This window comes from Chenopodium album, chromosome 12 (assembly GCF_948465745.1).
Source record: "Chenopodium album chromosome 12, dcCheAlbu1.1, whole genome shotgun sequence".
NCBI classification, from domain to species: Eukaryota; Viridiplantae; Streptophyta; class Magnoliopsida; order Caryophyllales; family Amaranthaceae; genus Chenopodium; species Chenopodium album.
Window position 1 is genome coordinate 13,920,729 of NC_137845.1, and position 22,689 is coordinate 13,943,417.

Genomic DNA, 22,689 nt, shown 5'->3' on the forward strand with positions numbered 1-22,689 from the left:
GAAATTTTTCGATGATAATTGTTCTTTCTGTTGATTTCTTGATAAATTCCATATTTCTTTTGATTTTCAGTTCCTTATGGTACATTGTACAGACATTACTAGTAAGGTTATTTTGTTTTCAAATTATATTCTCTTTGAAAAAAGTAATCCGAAACTAATGTCCAATGGTATGAGTAATTGAGTACTGATTAACATATCGTTTGAGCTTTTCTATGGTCAATTTATAACGATGCAAAAAGACATTACCATTTGTTACCTTTTCTATCGGAGGGAGAAAGAAAGCTGTTGGGATTTAGAGCATCAATAGTGGATACTTGGAGTACCTAACTGATAGTGGATTAGTAGAGAATATTTTAGATGGAGGTTCTTATTTTCTTAATTACCCTCCTATTCCACATTATCACTAGCTTCTAGTCTTCTACTAACACCTTTCATGTAACCTTCGTGACACTCACTTTGAGGTAGAAATAAGTATAGACGTACAAATTAATCAAAATAATGTATACCTGGAGTACCTAAACCGTTTTCTATTCTCGGTGTGAAAATTATTTGGATAAAATTGCTCGTTTACCTACACTAATCAACTCCTAAAAAGCATACTCAAAGGATCAACTCCTACACTAATTAACTCCTAAAAAGCATGCTCAAAGGAGGTTGAATTTAAAAGAAAATACTATACTTCCAAAGCAAGTAATGCAATTTTAAGTAGTTAATTATAAGGAAAATTTGTCAAAAAAGTACTTATATGTTCACTTATTTGCGAAGAAGGATTTTATATATTCAAAGTGATGAAAAAGGTCCTTATAAGTCACTTTTATTGTAAGGAGGGACCTTGATGTCGAAATATGGCCGTTGACTTTACTTTTCCGATGTTATCATCACACATGTGGCATGTGATGTTTTAAAAGGCCCTTCCATTCTTTTTTCTCTCACATTTTCACATTCTCTCTAGCTCTTTCTATTTTCAAATTAAATTTTCTTTCAAAATTCCTTCTCTTTCCTTAAAATCATGGGAAAAAAAAGGAGAAAAAGACATTATTTCTTTCTAATCATCACATGCATTTCACATGATAGTCAATGGCAAAAAAGTGAAGTCAGTGGCCATAATCCGATGTCAAAGGTCTCTCCTCACAACAAAAGTGACTTATAAGGACCATTTTCACCACTTTGAACATAAAAGACCCTTCTTCACAACAAATGAACATTTCTTCATTTATAATCAAATTTTCCTTTTCATAAAATACATTTCTTCATTTATAATCAAATTTAAATTCTGAGCATTTGCTCGGGAATTATCGAGGACTAGTATAAATTACTACATCAACTCTAGTACGACATTAATTATTTGATCTCTTTGCCACATAAATACTTCCCTTAAAATATAAATAAAAAATTACTAATAAGTACTCTTTTCGTCCAAATTTCGACCCTTTTGGTCTAATTTTAGTCCCAATATGATCGACCCATTTGCATTAAAATACCTATCAATTTACAACAATTTTTGTGCAAGATTAGCTTCTCCATATAAAATTTAATTTTTTCATGTATTTTTAATACTTTATCTCTCTACTTTTTTACAAATCCTATATAAATTTATCTTTCCAATATGTTTTTATTTTGAAAGTTCTTTTTATTTAAGTTTCTTAATAACCGCGAAATCAACCCAAAAGGGTCGAAGTTTTAGGGACGGAGGGAGTATTTAGATTATTCTTCAACAAAAAAAATAAAAAAATAAAAAAAAAAAAAAAAATCCTTAAATTAATATAACCGATTATCTCTCCTTTTCTTCTTCTTAGGTTGCATTTCAACCTTGAACTATCCTTCTCTTTCTCCCATTATCCTAACAATTTTCATCGTCCTGGTAATGCTTGATCCTTTTCTTTTCATTTTGCTCACATTTTATTCTTTTTTGATCAATTTACAAAATTAGCCTTGATATAATATCTTATATCAACTTCTATTTTCTCTTATGCTATAACAATGATTTGAATCACATGTATGATGACTTAATATAATGTATGATTTTTTGCTTATTTCTGTTTCGTGCTATGAAATCATGAATATCCTCATCAATCTATCTTTTGTGTCTTTTTTAAAACAAGAAGATTGGGTGCATATTAATTTTGCGTCTCAATTTTATTAATGTTTATGGGAAATGCAAACTTTTCTTCTTTACTAATGTAGTTTGTGGAATTGCTTAAATTTTATGAATGTTTTCATGATATATATGTACAACATAGGTTCATCTCTTAGAATAATAAATTGGTAAATACGTCCATTCATATTTTCATCATATAGTTTGGCTTGTATAAAAAATAATTTATTGTTCTTATGCATTAAAGGTTATACTAAATTTAGTGACTAAATTTGACATTTTGCTTAACAATTAGCATTTTGTGATTAAACTTTATTCATGCAAAAAAAATTATGCAATATTTAGTTTCTTATATTTTTCTCTAACTAATATGTGGATTTTATGGTGCATGCAGACTATTGATGTATGGTTGTAGTCACTCCTTCCTCAACATCTTGCAAATAATCTAGAATTGCTATTCTTTATAATTACATGTTAAAGAAGTGAGGTGCAAGCAAGAATAATGGAAGGAAATGTGTTTTCTCGCGCAGTGGAAGGAGTAAAACTTATTAGGTTTGAAGAGGGAATTATACTTACTAAGCCCTTTTTGGATTTGTGCAGATTGTTACTACCCCTTATAGGTATGGCAACCAACTATCTTAATTACTCGATCTCTTGTACATAGTCGATGCTTGCTAGCTAGTTTAGTTTGTGACTTGAGATTGAATCCTTTTTAATTTACACACAATTGCAAGTTTTTAATAATAATAATAATAATCTCAAATGTGATACTACCTCCGTTAAATATTATGTGCAACAAAGGAATATTTTATGTCTCACAAATAATACCCATTTGTTGCACATAATAATTAACGGAGGTAGTATAATGGTTGCAGTCTCACTCTCTTTTATCTTGTTACAGACAAATTTGGCTCACAAATGTCTTGTATAAAGGCCGATGTTGCATGTAATGTCACGGTAAGATACTTGATGTCTTTTTTGTGTTGTGTGTGTGTACAACATTGAAGTTTAATTTGATGTATGCATAGCTTCAAATTTGGTTACCTTTGATCACATCAAGTTTTAGTTGTACATATATACCTATATTGTTTTCTTTTTTTCAAAATTTTAGTAGTCACATTTCTTACTTCTTTTTTGCAGAAATTGGAATTGAAGTATGCCTCTAATCCTTCAAAATACAGTAACTTGTGTACTATGACAAAAGAGGAGGTTGATTCTAAGATAGCAAGGAGTTCATCAAGTTGCACTCATGCACTTGTTTGGTTGAACAGGTAATATTAATTGCTAATTTGGAAGTTCAATTTCTTGGATATATATAAATAGGTTATTGAGTTATTCGTTGATAATATAATTTTTTCAACCATATAACTTAATAGTTAGTATCTAGCTAGTTAAGTACAGTTACATCTTTTTTGACATTTCTAGGGCGATGGATTTTATGGTACAATTTTTTCGCAACCTATTAGAGCATCCGGAATGGTCCATGACACAAGCTTGTACAGATTCCTATAAGAGAACACTAAAGAAATGGCATGGTTGGATGGCTATCTCAACCTTTAAGGTATATACATGGTACAATACTTTATATTAATTTGGATGACCTTTAATTTAGTGTGCAAAATTAATTTTTTCCTACTCATACAATATTAGATACTTTTGCCCAAAGGAATTTGAATTAATCAAATTTCTTAAATGATTTTTGCAGGTTCTCATTAAGCTTGCTCCAGACAGAAAGAAGTTTATGTGTTCAATAGGTGGGAGTGTCGAAATTAATGCTGAGATTGAAAAATTATGTAGAACTTTTGCTTCAGTACTTGAAGAAAATCACAAAATCTTGGTAAGAGTATTGAAAACATTAGAATAACATCCATGAAAAATATATAAACGAACTTATAAAAGTTCCTGTAATTGCTTATGATTGTCTTACTCTTGTAACAGGCTAGTTTTGGAGTTGATGATATTAAAGCTCCATGAAGATAAGTGTACATACAATTTACAAACAAGCGCGTTTGATAGTTTAGCAGACTTAATTGCTCAACGTTTTTGAACATTTCTCTAGCAAGCTTAAGCTCTACTGCTAGAGTTGAGTAGCCTTTGTATCATTATTGTAACAAAAGAACGAAGAGTAACTATTACTTCGTATTAATTAGTTGCTCAACCATGCATCATGTAATTAGTTGCTCCATCATCATGTACATGATCCCTCCCTTTTTGAACAAGAATTTGTTTCTCAAATTCTACATTTCTAATGAAGGATACATTTTTCATATGTGACAAAAACATGATAACGATGAAAAACATATATTTTAGTATACAGTTCAACCAATAAAAGAAATTGACACTCAAATGATATGATGTTTAGATTGTGGAACAGAGGATTTGAATTCTTTATCAATTCATCGTTATATACATATAGATTCCTCCTCTTACTACGTACTCATCTTTGTTCTTCTATACACTAATATATTTGCCTTGCTATGATTTGATGCATAGATGACAAATTTTGTAATTTGACATAATATGAAAGCCATTCCTAATCAAAAACAAAATAAAACTTAATCAAATCCTGCAATTGCACTTGAAAAGCTTACATGATGGATCTCCTTATATCTAGTGCTAAACATTATTTCACTTGAAAGTAGGGTTGGATGAGATTTGAATCCATGTTTTTGTTAACCTAACTCTTAATTCTATATAGATTTGATATGGTAACTGTCATTATCGGCCAATACTAAGACCGCATAGATATGATCTTCTAAAAAACTAACTCAAACAAAGGTCTAAGCTGATGGTTTAAGCCTAAAATTGGTTTTTAATACTCGATAAATATGTAAGCATACGTGCACCCCACTAAAATAGGGCTCCACACATTCACACAAAGGACTAGGGTTCCTAATATCGATTTGTTAGCTACACTGGCGTTTAAGCTAGGCTCTTTTCTCATTGCTAAATGCGCGCTCCAGGGGTCATCATTACTTATGTGCGTAACTTCAGCTTTTCTAAGCTAGGTTTTTGAGGTGTATTTTAATAGACTTTTTTAAGTTCTCTAGACTTTTTAAGATAGTACAATTGGGTTAAATATTAGCACATAGCGCCTATATGTTTTTTTTTGCGTCAATATATTTTAGAAACATATAGAATGGTAAAGTGTATCACTACAACATAATAGGTGATAGGTTGTAGCTATTTTAGGAAAAAATAATCAACAAAAAAGGATGACAAAAAGTACCACTACATGCATAATAGTACACAAAAAGTATTATTAAGACAACTTATAATTTAATGATACATTATACATACATAATAATACACAAAAATGTACTACTGTAATAAAACAACAAATGAAAAAAAAAATTAATAAAAACCCCATAATGCCCTCCTATATGCATGCTTAGCGCCTATATGCACTCGTACAACTGATTCTTTGTCTTAACAGTTAACGAAAGGTAACTGTTTGTCAAAAATTCTTGGGTGGACCTGGTCCACAATAAATTTATTGTGGACCTTATGGTCTCACGTGTTGCTGTCTGAAGAAAATAGCCCACGCGTACTTGCCCTGCCCAATTCAACAAAATCCCTTCTATAACCCATTAACCCAGCATTCCTTTATTGATTAAAAAAAAAAGCCCCAACTAGTTTCTCTTCCCTCTGCGAACAACATCATCGACGGAATCACGATGCAAATTCATCGATTGTAGTACAAAATTCTACTGCAATTGATCTCAACAAATCAGTTTTTGAATCAGAATCAAACACAAATACGTAGGTATCAATTTTTTTTTTTTTTTTTTTTAATTTTCCGTCAAATATTCGATTAACTATCATGAATAACAATTGATTATGTTTGTAATTTGATTTAGTACTTCCAAATCATTATGTTTTCTCTACTTAGGGCTTTTAATTATTCTAAAATGTTAATCAATTGGAAGTTTCTTCATCAATTTTTGTTTCGTTTATGTATGATTTGAGGTTTAAAGTTTTTGTTTTGTTTTTTTTTTTTTTTTTTTTTTTTTTTTTTTTTGTTGATAAATGAGGTTTAAAGTATTAAAACTATGATCATGGTGAGAGATATGGTAATTTAAGGCTTGAAAATTACATAAATTACATTGTGAGTAGTATTCGATTTGTGTTGTTTTTCTAATTCATTAATTGTGGTTGTTGTTTTAATTTAAGTGAAATTAAAAAGATATATATTTTAGTCTTGATTTTTTTTTTCTTCCAGATTGAATTGATTCCTAACTTAGGGGAATAAATATGAAGCATGATGCAAAAGAAACTTCAAATTAGGGGAAAACAACTTGAAATCGCAGAGTAATCGAGTTCTAATATATGTGCAGGTAAGCATTTCAAATCAATTAAATTATTGAATGTGACAACTTTAGAACCATGTCAAGAGTCAAGACAAATGAGGAGTCTGTGAAATGGAGGTTTGGGACTTTGGGAGGAGGCTAGCTAACAACAATGTACTATGTACTTAGTAAAGGTGACTCTAAGCTAATAAAGGTCACTATGTCTATTGTGACATTAGTTTATGAGAAAGGTTGCTATATTATTTTAAGGGTCACTATATATAGCTAGTTAATTGAGTTCCGCTATTAACTATGTTTTATAACAATTGATATTGTGAAAGTTAATCAATAATGTTATAAATGCGAGTAATGAGCTTCAAGCTGATAAATTCTTGTCATTATTTTCAGTTGTGAGGAGTGTGGTACTGTGGTATTATTTGTCTTGCAACTTGAAAGAAAAACAAAGTATGTGCAAACGTTTTTCTTTTAGTTAGTGAATGGTCAGATAGCTAATGCTATGTTTGGTGATAAGAAGGGGACATGAGCATTGTTCTTAAAGACATGTATGCCTTTATAATAGAGTTTCGCAGGATCTGGAAGATCATATAGTTGAAAACTCTATAAGCCTATTAGCTCAATTGGTCGAGCACTGTGTATATTTTTATTGGCACAGAGGATGTAGGTTCAAGTCCTACATAGGCTATAAGATTTAGACAAAGACTACAGTGAGCCTTTTTAACAAATAGGTTACTTTTTCACATATTTCTCTCCCCAGATGTTATGACCCTTATATAAATATAGCTACCTTTTTTTTTACATGTAGTAACCTTTTTTTTTTAATATAGTGACCTTTTTTTTTTTACATATAGTGGAGTATTTGAATATAGTGACTTTTTTTGTACATATAGTACTTGAATATAGTGACTTTTTTTTTACATTTAGTATTTGAATATAGTAAGTTTTTTTTTTTTTTTTTTTTGCATGTAGTAACCCTGTTTTCAATGTAGTGACCTTTTGTTTTTTCATGTAATAACCCATATTTGAATACATGGACCTTTTGTAGTTATGCTATTTTCACACAAGGTGACTCCTACACATATATTGACCTTTATTTAAATAAATAGTTATAGCTACCCTAGTTTTACATATAGTGAATCTTATTTAAAAATAATAACCCATATTTACATATGTTGTGACCCCAATTTATATAGTCACTATTGTTATGATTACCTTTTTTTTTCATATAGTAATCTTTATTTAAATAAAGTCACCCTATAACGATAATCAGCTTTTCATAGCCTATGCAGGATTCGAACCTACATCATTGTACACTTGTACAATGCTCTACCAATTGAGCTAATAGGCTTTAAATAAAACTCATACAAGCATAAACATTAAAGCAAAAACTACGACAACTCAAACTAATTAAGTAGATATTTAATGCAGTAAACCAACCCAACAAACACTATTGTCACTTAATCACTTATCATGCCCATAAAGCTTTTTTTTGGAAAAAAAAAATGAAAGCAATATTATTAAATTAATCCACAAAAGCTAAAATGCCCTGGGGAAAGAATTTACAAATGATTGTTCTACACCATTAGCAGGAAGTAATCTGTAGGCAACCATATTGCCATTTTGTCTAACATGATTAATAGAAAAACACTCACACTACTCTCATTACAAGTTAGACCACCAATGACACCAAGTAAAATTTCTGGCAGCTTTACCAAAATAGCTTTCCCTTCCAAAGAACCTTGGTATCAGTTGCAATTGTTATGCCAGAACACCACATTCATGTTGTTGAGCTTATGAGCTCATTAATAGCTTGACATCATTATAAACATTCAAGCATCACATATGAGCTCGATTTTCACACCAGTAGCATTCTAACCTCTCAGCCAAAGCTTCACCAAGTTTCACAGAAAACCCCCAGCTACTCTTCGACCCCAATAACCAACAACTCCTGATCCCCTCGCTGTTCTTGCCAATAGCCCCAAGCCCGACACCCACACCTTTCATCAAAGCTGCATCAGAATTAACCTAGACACTGTCAGAAGCAGGAGGCAGGCTGCTACTACGATATACCCTAACAAGCTTGACTTAAACACAGACTTAAACTTGCACCGAACCTCGCCGCACCAACCAGGCAACCACACCCTCGCCTCACTCGCCTAACTCACCCACCACAAACACCTACTGATAAATGTAGTCAAAACCCTAATTATAATCAAGGTGAAGTAATTACCTAAATCAAATAGCTAATTAAAAAAAATAAAATAACGAAATTCAACTTAATTATAATTAATCATGGATTGGACAAATTGAAACCCTAATTCGTTGTTACAGAACAAAAATTCACGCAAAAAGAAGCCATAATCAAAAGCTTAGAAAGATGAAAAATCAAGGTGAAGTAAGAGATATTACCACGATTTTGCGTTCCACCTCCTCGCGTTCATCTCTTAGGCGTTCCACCACCTCGCATTTCACCATTGAAGAGGAAGATCAGAGAGCTTGAAAGTGTGTATAGAGAAATTCGATCTTTGAAGAGAGAGAAAATGCAAATGGGAAGAGAGAGAAAATGGAGCATACGAAAAAAATCAAAAAATGGGAAGAGCTGAGATAATGAAAGAAGGAAACAAATAAAACTAATTGCCTGAAGGAAGCACGCACGTGATGGCAGCTGGTCTACAATAACTTATTGTAGACCAGGTCTATTTTAGAATTTGTAACTGTTTGTAGTTTGTTTGTTTGACAGTCTTTGGGCAAAATGATCGCGATTATTACTACCACCCTCAAAACTTTACCAGCCAAATTAGCTAATATTCACAGGAGGTGGGCTATGCGTTCATGTGCATAACATATTGTTATCGTAACCTTATTCAATAGATCAAATTTTATAACAATTATCCGTGGTTAAAACATTATGAAATCCTTCTCCAACATTAATATTATTGCATGTTGGAAGTAAAAAATAAAATTTACATAATAATACTATAAATTATTTCTCTTAGTTTGCCAAACGAGCAATAGAATCACCTAAGATAATGCTATTAGAATTAACCAATATAAGGTAGTCCTAATTTCTGTTAACTATTAATCTGCTAAATCCTAGGATATTAATGTATATTTAGTTAAAAGAGAAGGATTAATTTTAACATGCATAGAGCCACTGACTTATTAAAAACATACTAATAATAGGTGATGAAAGAACTTGCATTTGCTTCCTTTCTTCCTTGACAAAATGCTAAATTTTCGATGATCGAATGGCTTCCTTCCATTAAGGTTTATTAGCAAGAGTACATTAGCATTTGTCCATGTAATTAGTGAAAGCTTAGCCTTCCTATATACAAAGCTTTGCTTCCGTTAATTTCCCTTTCTTTCTTTTTCTTAACCATTTTCATTTTATTATTGTACGATTATATTCTATCTAGTATTGGCAAAGGAGAGGGAAGTAAAAAAGAAAGACTTATCTATAAGCTAAATAAATTTTTTCTTTGCTCCTACAAAAAAAATTAAAAAAAAATTAAAAAAAAAAAAATCAAATCTTCTAATTGTTTCATTACATCAAATCTTTGGTTAATTTTTAAGGTATATCTTGAAGGTTTGAGTCTCTTTTATCATATTCTTAATCTTCTATGACGTGATCAAATTATGATTAGCCAATGTTCATCTAAATTATCTGAAATTAATGATTTTATCTTTGATTGAATCCTTGTTTTTCCAGTTGGCTATATTATGTGGGCAATGGACACGGAAGATTAGGAAGATAAACAAATTTTACAAAAATAAAGTAACATTTTTCTAGGTTATGAGCATAAAAATGAAGGGCCTATTGAAGGGCCTCAGATATATTTCCCAGATATTTGGTATGTCTACCATCTTTCTAATAAATAACTTAAATTAGTTAAATTTATGATATTTTTTTAAAGAAAGAAAAATTAGTTAAGTTTATGATATTAATTACAGCGATTAACAATATCTTATGGATTGTTTTGATTAATTAGAGGAAGAAGAGGATGACAAGGAGATGCAAATAGGTTTTCCCACGGATGTAAAGCATGTAGCTCATATTGGATGGGATGGTCCATCTGTTAACTCACCAAGTTGGGTATGTTGTAGGTTTAACCCTTATTTTCTTGTACTACCTTGTTTCACAAATAAAAAACCTTTGTTGCAAATAATAGACAATGAATTTCATTTAAACTAAGCCATTGATGCATGTATTTTGTTGTTAGATGAATGAGTTCAAAGCCCCGGGAGCAGGAAATGCATCAGATCCATTGCAAACTGGAGTTGAAGACGTCAACCCGCCGGTTTCACAAGGTATTAATCATTCTTACTAGACCATTTTTAGGGGATGAATGATTTGTTTCATAGCATGTTACATTCGGGTCAAGTTATATATATTCTTTTTGGTTTTTAACAAGGTTCGAGTCATTTATAAGTTTATTAAAATTACTCGGTAGAATTAATACAAAATTAGCTTATTACTATACTGTTGTGGTTAACATCGATATAATTGCTTTGATAAGTTCGAGCTTGGATTGAATCATCGGGTACTATAGTTGGGTTACCAGGCACGTACAAAAATCTCGTAGAGGGTTATGTACTTGTGTTCAGTTCGAGCTTGGATTGAATCATCGGGTACTATAGTTGAGTTTACCAGGCACGTACAAAAATCCCTTAGAGGGTTATGTACTTGTGTTCTATAGATTTCTTATTCCTCACCGTAGTGTGTGGTATTGTTTCCCATTCTTAACCTTCTGACTCAACCGTGTATTTGGTTGCATGGTTTGATTTAACTTTTTATAGAATCATCTCCCAAGAGAAGTTCTGTAAGAGAATCTCCAGCGCGAGACATGCCAGGTTTGCCAAAGTCATCAAGACGGCAACCATCAATGGACAGCATTGGGTCAATAGACTCTCCGATAGGGAGTCCAAATCACAAGACCAGATCCTCCAGGAGGCGCCAAAAACAAAAGGAAACCACTAGCCCCCGAGTTGGTGAATCCTCCAGTGCTCAAAGCCTTCCTAACATACCTAAGAAATCTCGACGAAAGAAATCCAAAGATGTTGATAGCTCACTCAAGTCTAGTTTGAAGCCAAAAGATAAAGGTTCAAGACATGGGTCTAGGCATGGTTCAGATGATGGGTCATTGACCAAGCAGTACAATGTTGAGGCAAATTCTAGCGCGAGTTTGGCTTCGTTCAACGAAGAGGAGATGAAGGCATTGTAAACTCGAATTTTTGAGGGATGTTAGAGAGCCTATTCTCCTTAAGCAAAGGCTGGTAGCATCATCATTTGCCCTAGTAGGTGAATGAGAGATACCAGCAACTAGCTTCTTAGCGAAGAATATGGCTTTTTTTTGTTTACTTTGTTGGGTTTTTATTGGTAGAGTTCTAATTTCTCAGAAACCAGGATATTGGAAAGCTAAGGGTTTTTATTGGTAGGGTTCTAATTTCTCCTGTAAAATCCATCATTTCCAATATTGGTGGATAGAGAAGAATATACAGGAGAAAACAAGAAAATCACAAGATTCCTGTAATTTTTGCATGCATATAAAAGATCCCATACAAATTATGTACCGTAGTATACAAATTTAGGTTATAGGGAGATCAGAGTTATATGCAAAGAGTTTGCAATACACAGATAAAATGTACACGATACACGAACTAACATTGCAAGTTTTTGTTCATAGAAGTTGAAAAATATTAATGATAATTTTCATCACCTAAAAGGGACAGGAGAAAATATTGAAATTTTCCGAGAAAGATGTGAAAGTAAAAGGTTTTTACTTTTTCTTAGTATAGTTAATTACCTATCATTTTAGTTATGAACATGCCAAAGTCGATATAAACTTAGACCCAACCAGTTTCTTTACCTGAAATCTAAAATCCAGACTAGCAAAAAGTATGAAAAATGAAAGAATATCTGCATAATTGGAAGTTGTCACACATCGAGTTAATCACTAGGCAAAGTAAGCATGAATTCTTTTAGCTCGGCGAGCTAGATTTTTATTGTGTCCACTCTCAACCTAAAGTACTTGCACTCTATGTAGGCTAAAGCATACAGAATGTGAGGATAATAACTAGCAGCATAAGCATTCAGTCCAATTGTGGCTGTTCATCCTCAACAGCCTTTTACAAATATGTGACACTCCAGTATATCATATATGCATCACATCCTCTAGCGCTGTCAACCACACACGTGCATGTAATTCAGTTGGCATGCACTGCACATTCCTTTTAAATTAATACAACACACAAATCATCACCTATGGGGTCTATTGAAGTAGATTTTGCTTGTTCCAAGCAAACACTATGTACGTTATAAGGATTCTATTTACAGTTGTCTGAAACAAGAACTATATACAGGGAGGAGGGTGGCATTTCCGTGATACCTTCATTTCCTCGGTTTGATATCCTGTGGTATTTTGAGTGAACATATAACCTGTGCTAGTAAATTGCCATATTGGATGCTAGAGTTTCACATATATGCGCTTCATATGAAGTAAACCAGCAACCAGGCCCCAAAAAAGAATCTCAAGCAAAACAAAGGCTAGGGTCCCCCAATTCTTTGAGTTTAATACATCTTGAAAAAATGATTCTGTCCCATCAACCTGCACAACACACCACTTTCAGGTTTTTCTCAGAGAAGGCAACATTTTATTGACAGGTCTAATTTTCTTTTGGAGGAAGGATAACGTTGACTTAAACATGTTTATTTAGTAACCCTTTGTACTATCTCTCCCTATTCGAATTACTGGTGAGTGTTGCAAGTAAGATTGAGGGTGCTACTAAAGTGACAAATGGCTGTCCCTGGAAAATTATATAACTGGTTTTCAATTCATTCTCCCCTTTAGAGAGGATGAAGAACACAAGATAGGGGATGGTCATCAGTTATCAAATTCGTTTTTAGGGAAGATGTTTGGAGAGGATCAAAGAAGAGCAAAGTTGTGTGATTTCCTTGATTATGTTGTTTGTCTTATCTACACAATGCCCGTGTCTGGTTATTATCTAGAAAAATTCTAGGGATCTACATTTTCAGAGGCCACCGTCCACAAGAAATATTGTTAATAGGAACTTTCCGCAATTCCGCTTGAGGTTCTGAGCCTTTAATTGACTGCAGTAGAGGTCTCAAAGGTGTGGACAGCGGATACTTGGAGATTGTTGTATGAAAATTTCTCTGTTGGAAAATTTGACTTGGAAGGAGAGAATCCCTTTACAAATGAGGGCTTTGTGTGGACGTTGGCATGGGGTACGATAAATACTAATGACATGCTCCTAAGGTAGGTAAGGGCTAGTCTGGTTATTTCACTGAAGGTATGTTTGTTGTATCAGTATACTAGTGAGTGAGTCTTGTTCATATGAATCCCTTTGCTATGAAATGGCAAGTTGCCTTAGGAAGTGACTGTTTGGTTTGCATCAGGATTACCAGGCTTGCCCTTAAATGTTGAAGAATGTAGTACAAGTTTGTTGAGGGTATTTAGTAAAGATAAAAGACAGAAGCTGTTATGGGCCTTGTGGCACAATGCTTTTATGGAATTTTGTGGTGTTTGTGGTTGGAATGATATCCCTATGTCTTTGTTGAACATACTCATTTAATTGGGGCAGTTAAAGGAAATTGGTATATTCTGTTTCCTCGTTTTTTTGTTCCAACTGATAATGTATTCTATATTCTTGTCAATGAGAAAGTGTAGAAGATAAATCCTGAGCACTGTCTAAAGGACATCTTGTGGTGTTTCTATATTCTTGATTTCTTGTAAAAGATACCACTCCTAACGGGTATAAATCCCAATGAAGACAGTGCTCAGGTAAATATGTACTCTGTATTCATACTTACCCCCAGTCTGTAAAAACTATTTCAGGGCCATTCATTATGGCCCATTAATATATTAATTTTGGGGCACCATTGAATGCATAGTATAATTATGAACATAAATAGAAAACGAAGTTACGTTACCAAGTTATTTTCAGGTGAACCCCAATAGAATCCTTGCAAGGCAATTGAAAAAATCTCACAAGCAGCAAGAGCATAAATCAGAAGAGCATTCATCCCCATCCATTGCAGTAGTATGACAGGCTTCTTAAGATATTTGACATCAACCTGAAAGGTAGGCATAGGAAATATCTAAACGAACTTGTATAACAGACCCTCTTAAATCAAACAAATAAAAAGGTCTTGATAGAAAGAAATTTTAACAGATCTGTTTCCATTTGTCAATCTTATAAATATTCTAAGCTTAAAAATTGTGTAAAATGGAAAAAGGAGGGAAAAAAAGGGAAAGGAGGTAAAGGAGAGAGGTAGAGAACACGTAATTTTATCCATTTTTGGTTCATGTCAAAAACTAAACCAAAAAATATACAATAGCACACTTTTCATTAAGGATTCCTGTGAGAAACATAAGACAGTTGACATGTGGGAAAAATAACTTACTAGGTAAAAGATGATGGTGAAGATGACGCCTGAAGCACCAGCTGTGATACACATATAGCTTACTGTGTAAAGCGGTTTAGAGAGCGGCATCCCTGGAAAAAATAGCACATTACAGGTTCCAAAGTAATTTACAATAAGGGAATGCTATGGTCACTCCTCTCAAATTGTGCCCATCTATGGTCCACATTACTATTCCATAATTATTATGTATGTGTAGAACATTGTGCTTATCTCAAAAAGTAATTTGTTAATCTGGGATAAAATTGTTGATGAACAGCATAGGAGCAGACATAGGGGGTAAGGTGAATGACCATAGCATTCTGATTGTTGAGTTTATACATAATGTAGATACAAAGGAAAACATACCTAAAATCAGCAAAACATACCCTGAGATTAAAAGAGAGAAAGCAGATACAGACCACAAGAATATCCTCTGCCAGTGATCCTATAGCAATGAAACATAAAACATGAGATATAACATGAACAAAATTGGCTATCATCTTCTTCTCCCTAAATTTAAATGTGAGAAGTATTAAACCTTGAAGTGTGCAATTATTTGTCCAAAGTGCAATCCCACAAAACATGTAACAGCAGCCATTAATGAGCTGGACCTCGTTGATAAGAAGCAAGTCAACATCAGAAATCGAGGAAATACTAACTCTAATAAGCTGCAAATAATATCTATAAGGATCAACAGAGTAAGCACTCATGTGACTTATGTGAGTGTCACAAGAAGAGTCCCTCAAATGGCTCAGCATATCCATAATATTTACGAAGTGATGTATACTTGCAAGAATTACTGTAAATGCACCAGCAAAGCTAAAAATATTGCGCCAGTGAGCCACATTGAATGCATCAAAAGAGTACCAACAGAAAATGTAATTTCAAGAAGGTTTTGCTTCTTTGCGGCTGACTTATACAGCATATAACAGAACTTAATACTTATGCAACAATAGGAAGTAGAAGAAAAAAAAGGAGAGAAAGATGGGCAAAGAGAAGATAGAAAAGTAGAGAAGCAGCTAAACTTTTACAGGGGGGTGGGGGATTTAAGAAAATATAGCACTGTTCTTTGGCCACAGAGTGGAGTTGAAATAGAGATGTGAGGGAAGGGCCACTGAGTTAGCCTTTTGCAGTACGCTTCAATGATGGAAGCTCTAGAGATGAGTTTTCCGATGGGGTGCCTAATAAAGATGTTTTTTGTATGCCTTGTGCAATGTCCTCCTAGATAAGGGGAATGGAAGCAGAAAAATCTTTGCATACAAAATTGAAGCTCGTAGTTGGCTGTGATCAGCAGTCTTATGAGTGTTTCTATCTTGTCCTCTATTCTTTCAGAATATGATAGCAACTAATTCACACAGAAATAAAAAAATAAATAAATAAATTCTTTCATTATATTTCCTTGCAATAGCTGTTATGAGGAATATTTTTCTTGGGCGAAGGAGGGAAGTGTGGGGGAGATACCTTAATATGCCCTCTGGATCAAAAGGAGCAAGGCACCATCCAGGTGAATTGGCTGGCAAAGATCCATAGTCTGGAGAATTTACACTACATTCCTGTAACAACAATTATTAATCATTTAATTACCCATAGAGGAAATCAAAAACAGAAGAAAATATTAGTATAAGAGAAAAGACCTTTGCTCTTCGGTATACAGGACGCTGGTACAGATGGTTTTCACCAAGCAAAAGTCTGTCAATGAAGCCAACAGAATTGCAAGGCGGGTCAAGACTACCCCTTACTTCACATTGAACCTATTTTGCAAGTTTGAGATGTTATGCATTGTTTAAAGACATGAAAAGCATGCATAATCAACACTTTTTGAACTTCCTACAAATGATAACTACAGCAATTTCTTATTCTGTCAAGCCAAGCTAAGTGGATGGAAGCGTACTAATGGACTTAGTGATCAAGATATTTCAACATGCAATACAGGATATTCAGAACGCCAACAAATTTTCAATCATATATAAAGTGAGAATGATACAATAAATACAACATTTACATGGATTATAAATACATTCAGAAGTGATTCCTCAAGTAAAGCAAGAATAACTTTGCTGATTAGAACCTTTAGCACCCGATTATTAGAGTGGAAAAGTATTCCACGTCTGGTTGTTATGTAGGTATAGTAGGCTAATTGCACATTCAAGGATGGTACACATCATGCTCTATGACTTTTGGGCCTTTGGGTAGACTGATCAGCTTAAGTAGAATAGCTTTGTTCACTGGACAAAACACGAATTATTTCGGCATTATACACTTAGGCCCTGTTCTATTGAGCTGACTTGAACTGAACTTAGTTGAGCCGAACTGAATCGAAAATAACTCCAAAAGAACAGGGCCTTAATGTGTAAGATAAATCAAAGTTATAATAACAAACACAGGATTAAACTGGCACTATAGTAGCCCAATATTGAATATCCCATACTGCTAAATTCTGTTGTTGTCTTGTTGACCCTTTCCCATGAGGCTGTGTGGCACTTTTTTATAAGCATATGCTAACCTCATTGCATCAACTTTGCTTCACATTCCTAATATGTGGGTTTATAGAATTTTTCAAGTACATGAGAGATGAGACTAATTATCACACACATATAAATAACAAGCAAGAAAAAGGTGTAGGTTTTAATTTAAGTGGTAAGGCAAAACAGACAAGATCATCTTTTTATGAGATATTATCAAGTGCAAAATAGTCTTCATCATTGAAGAATTAAATTGCTTTTTTCTCCGTTCAAACTTCCAAGATACAATAAATACAGTAGAATTTTAAAGTTCTATGCATAGCAATTTGCATGCATTTTTTAATAGTTCAAATGTGCATACCAAGTTACAATTTTCTCAAGTGCCTTTTTTTTTCTTCTTATTATCTATTCTACGACATTTGACTTCCCAATTGATCCATCAACACTTCTTTATATTCCATTTATTGGTACCGATCACAATCCATACTCTTTAAAGTGGAAATTCAATTACAAAAAATGATCACAGTTTGGCAATATTAAACATCAAAGGAGAAGAATGATCAAGAATTAAGACTTGAACTTACAGTCTGAAGGTATGAAGGCAACAGTGCTGAATTTGCTCCGTGAAGCTCATACTCCCAGCTTGGAACTTTAAGGCCATACAGCAAGCAAATATAAATAATGCACAACAGCACAGTTACCATCCTACACATGGAATCATCAAGCACTTAGTACATGAAATTTTCAGCAACAGTAAGGAATCTGAGGACATCCAAGAGAGTTTAGCTCATAAAGAATATCTTTGAAAAAATAAAAAGTTATAATTCAACCGGAATAAGCATGACGTTGACTCATGAACAGCAACACATACTGTTGCCACTTCATCAACATTGCAAGAGGATTAGCGTGTGCAAAACATGCCAATTCTTGAAACCTCTGGGCAGCCTATGCTTTTCCCTCAAATAAGAATCTAAAGATAAAATCTGATACAGTAAATTTGGGTAGTAAAAAACAGATTAATGACTGAAGATGTTTTACACTAGCCCCTAAATGTTGAATGCATTTTGGCCAACTCTTAATTGCTTCCTGATTTCCTGAATCCTTAATTATGAGTTCATTCTTTCTGATTCTAAAATTTACCTCATAAAGGATGGTATTAACTCTTGTGTACACCTTTTTCTTTCCATTAAACATCATGCAAGGATTCCTATACAGCTTATTTTTATATCAAGACTGAAGTGCAATAAGTTTAAGTTCAATCAATACATTTTAAAACCCTCGCCAATATATCTAATACACCACTATTTTACTAGAATTAGGAGGGAAATTGTTATTTTAGTGTTGAGACAACTCTCAGTAAACATAAAACAGATGAGGTAGTATATCTATATAGGCAGTGTGCTCATGGTCATAAAACAAATATTTGTTGCTCTGAGTTTTTGAACCTTTTGATAGTGGTTCACATTTGCTTCACTTGAAACATGTGGACTCTTACCCAATGACCCACCTAATTTACCTAAAGTAAAACTCAGCCCAACCTGATGATACCTTGAAGCGAATAAGCAATGATGAGCTCCAAACTCTTTCCAATGAGCAAACCAATTTAAATTATAAAAGCATAAATGTCTGTTGCTGCAAATGCCAGTAGAATAAACCAACCTCACCATTGGATGCAGTAATTTCGCATAAATGCAAAAGGTGTGTCCACCACCAAACCCTTGACGAGCCAAATTTCAGAAACTGAAGCCAATAAATATCCAATTGATATCCTCTGTAATTGAAAAGGCTTATATTCAAAAATATTTGAAGAAGAATCCAAAGTATATAAAGGAAAATGACTTTCAGTTTTTGAATTCCAAATCATAATGAAATGACATAAACTTGAAAAATAAAGTCACATAAGCAATCAGATTTTCTAATCCACAGATGAAAAGCAACTTCTTTTTAGATGTTACTTAAAGTCCTTAATTTCCTTATATATGCACCAACATATTCATGACTGCATGAAGATTCAGGTCTCAGGCTAAATTCTTTTAGGAGAATATTTTGCTCTTACTATAGATGATAGATACACTACGCAAATTTTAAAGCACATTACTGAACATTAATAAATCCAGTAATCTACCTGCAGTACACCTAGCCAACGTATTTTCTCCACATCAACACCATAAGTCAGTGTTTTCCTTCCATGAAAAAATCCACCTACACTTACAATCACCAAGATAATGTAGTCAGAGTCTTTATTACTTCTCACGAGCCAAGAATACTAAGGCCACACAATATGCTCATGAAGTACTGTAGACAATACATTCAACAGTTATATGTGTCAAAGTAAATGCCAATGGCATTCCTCGAACTCAGAGCTTGAAGGAACAATAATATGCCTAAAGAACTTATAAAAGCAAAACTTGTGAATACAGAAGCGAAATTCTTGATTAGAATTGTCCACCTAAGCACACACCTTGCAAGAAGATACCCAAAAGGAAGAGCTTGATTACCCTGATAATAACTTTCTTTGTAGCTGTAGACTTATTGTCAACTTTCTGAAATTGATATAGATTGAGTTACATAAGGCCATCATTCAATACAAATATACAGCACACACATTATACAATCTACAATAATCTTCTGCAATGTATTAAGAGAATTAATTTGACCGAAGAATTTTATTAACCACTTTCAACTAATCACTTGTCACCCATATCTTCCAAGATACATGTTATAGACCATGCAAACAAAAAGACGGACCTTAGGTATAGCACTAAGAGAAAATAAAGATTTTTGCAAAAGAAAGAAAAACAGAGTTAAATGATACCGAAGACTCAAAACAATGGAATATTGGTCCAAACTATCCGAAACATTATGTCATCCTATCGATGTGAAGCATTCACCGAAACTGCTCCTGTGCCATTAGATTTGTTAAAAAACAATGCTGTTTTGGTCTTATTGAAGGTCAATATTTGACTAAGGCTATTCTTCCTGAGGATGCCAACAATATGAATAAGAGCTTGGACAGCATATTGTAAAATAAATGCACTTTCACAAGTTCAACGTAATCCATTCACCAAGTCTGCTGCTGAACCATAAATGTTGTTTTAAAAAACGCAGTTTTAGCCTTGGAAATCAATATAAGACTAAGGCTAATCCTGAATTCTGAATTGCCTTTTGCGGTGGTCTTACAAAAATGAGGTACGTTGGATAGGCTTTTAGACGAAGGTACATCCTGAATTCATAACTAGCAATTTAAAGAGATCTTGTCATTGATAGCTAAGTAAATTAAGGCTAGAAAAAAAAAAAGAAAATGAATTAACTGTTCACAATTGCTAACTGATACAAAGAGAATTGTGCACACAATAATTAGTCACACATGATCAAATTTATACCTTATATACCAGACCAATGGAAACACCAACAATGAAGAGGAAAAAGGGCATCACAAAATCTGCTATTGTCACTCCAAACCAAGGAGAATGGTTTATGGATGGAAAAGCTCCTCCAGCATCATCAACCAAAATCATAAGCTGTAAACAGAAAACAATGAAATGTGGAGGGAAGATGTAAAAATTACGAAATAAAAACTTAGCTATTCTATAAAATGATTTTCACGAGCTAAGCCACTAACAACAATGAAAATACTAGCAGTGGAATTCAATGCATATCAAATACTTCGTACTATATTTCCATCTAAAAAAGAACATAAACTTTCAATTCATGTTCAGCAATTGGCCAGACTTTTTCTTATACAATGTCACAGTTTAGGCACCTATCTAGCTCTTCACATGAAAACATGATAGCGTCAACCCTTAATGAATACATAACATGATATGCAAATACTAATTGTGTACAGGAAAGTTAAAGTTCAAAATAATCAGATAACGATAATCACTCTGTCTTACTTATGTCTATGTCTGATAATCATTCTGAAAAGAGTGCTTGCTCATCTACTTGATGGATGAATGTATATGTAATCAAGGTGTGATACATACATTATTCGAATCACATATCCATGTAAGGTCTGATAGTACATGGACCAAAGAGGCTATATGCATCAATGTTACAATGAAATCATGTTCTAGTAATAACATATTCTTCACTACATTTCTCCTCTCCTTAGTCTTTCCATCAAAACTTAGCACAAGGCGCCATGAGAGGCAATAGGGAAATTTCTAAGCCTTGGTGAAGTGAGGAGCACTTGCTAAAGTAAATTTTAGCTGAAAATTAAGTCCTGCTGCTTAGATCACCTCACCTAGGCACATGACCCTTGTTGCACTTGCGCCTTTATCATACACTGAATTAGAACAAACGAAGATCCTTTTCTTACCTATAAACGGTCCTCAAATCACTTGCCAATTGAGTGAAGTCTAGATTTAGCTGCTAACTTGAATTCACAGCCTTTCACAATAACATATTTACGACTCACGAGCCATACAATCAAGTGACAACATACTCTTATCAAGTCCCAAAGACTTGGCTAATCAACAAAGAAACGCGTCTTAATAACTAGAGTAGTTCTAGCTTACACATTTAATAGTGAACTTGAAGGTTTAGAATTTTACAAGTGAATTCCGGACACCTCTCAATATAGCATAGCGCTCACTCTTTCAGTCTTTCTTCCTTGGACCACAAACAAAGAACACCCTAATATACACAAATATTACTCCATATTTCAACTTCATATCTATCTGTTTGTCTTCTATTATACAGAGTAGCAAAAATTGATCAACAAAAAACAATCATCACAACAATCCACTGAATAACACACTAAATTCAATTCAAATTTTCATTTCATCAAATTCAAACTCACAAAATCCAAACCTAACACAAGAATTCAACATTTAGCAACAATAAACTTTAAAAAAAAAAAATTAAAAAAAAAAAAAAAAATCCTCACCAAATAATTTCAAATTATAAACAAAACGAAAAAAAAATAAAGAATTCCGGAGAAAACATACGGCAATGGTAAGACCGCGAAAGACATCAAGAGAAACCAGTCGTTGATTCTTCAGAGGAACTGATGGAGATGATGATAAGACAACATGAATTTCTGGTTCTGGAAGTTCAGAAGGTAAATAAGGAAGAATTTCATCTTCAATGTATCTTTGAATTTCTTGAGTTGAGGAAGAAGGTGAATTATGGAGAAGAGGAGTTTGAGTTTCTCTTTCCTCCGCCATTGTTAGAGCTTGAGAGGTGAAGAATCTGGAGTTTAAGAGAGAGAAAGAGGGAATTTGAGCAGAAGTAGTGGGTAGTGATGAATAATTAAAGCAGTCTAAATTGACTGGAGAGTTGGTTGCTTGTAAAAATGGCGTAGAAAGTGATGGGTTGAGTTAAACGACAATTTTTGAAGATCAGTTTTTATGGAATTTTCTTCGGAAAGGGACCCATACTTAGCGTTGAGACTTGAGA

General features: G+C 33.4%; 3 protein-coding genes across 4 annotated transcripts; 2 read left to right on the plus strand and 1 right to left on the minus strand.

Annotated features, from left to right (window-relative positions):
* Positions 1 to 2,597: 2,597 nt before the first annotated feature.
* LOC145572073 (glycolipid transfer protein 1-like) lies at positions 2,598 to 4,069 on the plus strand. The gene is made up of 6 exons (XM_081631093.1): positions 2,598 to 2,715; positions 2,997 to 3,052; positions 3,236 to 3,366; positions 3,521 to 3,656; positions 3,801 to 3,932; positions 4,034 to 4,069. Exons 1-6 carry the CDS (start codon positions 2,598 to 2,600, stop codon positions 4,067 to 4,069), a joined length of 609 nt encoding a protein of 202 aa, XP_081487219.1.
* A 6,126-nt stretch (positions 4,070 to 10,195) lies between these two features.
* LOC145572074 (CRIB domain-containing protein RIC6-like) lies at positions 10,196 to 11,624 on the plus strand. Its single transcript, XM_081631094.1, has 4 exons — positions 10,196 to 10,253; positions 10,392 to 10,495; positions 10,623 to 10,710; positions 11,200 to 11,624. The coding sequence occupies exons 1-4, from the start codon at positions 10,196 to 10,198 to the stop codon at positions 11,622 to 11,624; spliced, it is 675 nt and encodes a 224-aa protein (XP_081487220.1).
* Positions 11,625 to 12,301: 677 nt separating this feature from the next.
* LOC145572075 (uncharacterized) lies at positions 12,302 to 22,689 on the minus strand. 2 transcript variants are annotated; one of them, XM_081631096.1, is made up of 13 exons: positions 22,239 to 22,689; positions 20,670 to 20,807; positions 19,748 to 19,829; positions 19,412 to 19,488; positions 18,951 to 19,057; positions 17,871 to 17,991; positions 16,459 to 16,575; positions 16,286 to 16,377; positions 15,363 to 15,429; positions 15,191 to 15,269; positions 14,825 to 14,916; positions 14,351 to 14,494; positions 12,302 to 13,007 (listed from the first exon to the last, which is right to left on the minus strand). In XM_081631096.1, the coding sequence occupies exons 1-13, from the start codon at positions 22,455 to 22,457 to the stop codon at positions 12,867 to 12,869; spliced, it is 1,476 nt and encodes a 491-aa protein (XP_081487222.1). In that variant the 5' UTR covers positions 22,458 to 22,689; the 3' UTR covers positions 12,302 to 12,866. The 2 variants fall into 2 exon arrangements, with proteins under 2 accessions (XP_081487222.1, XP_081487221.1); XM_081631095.1 differs by having other exon boundaries at positions 19,736 to 19,829.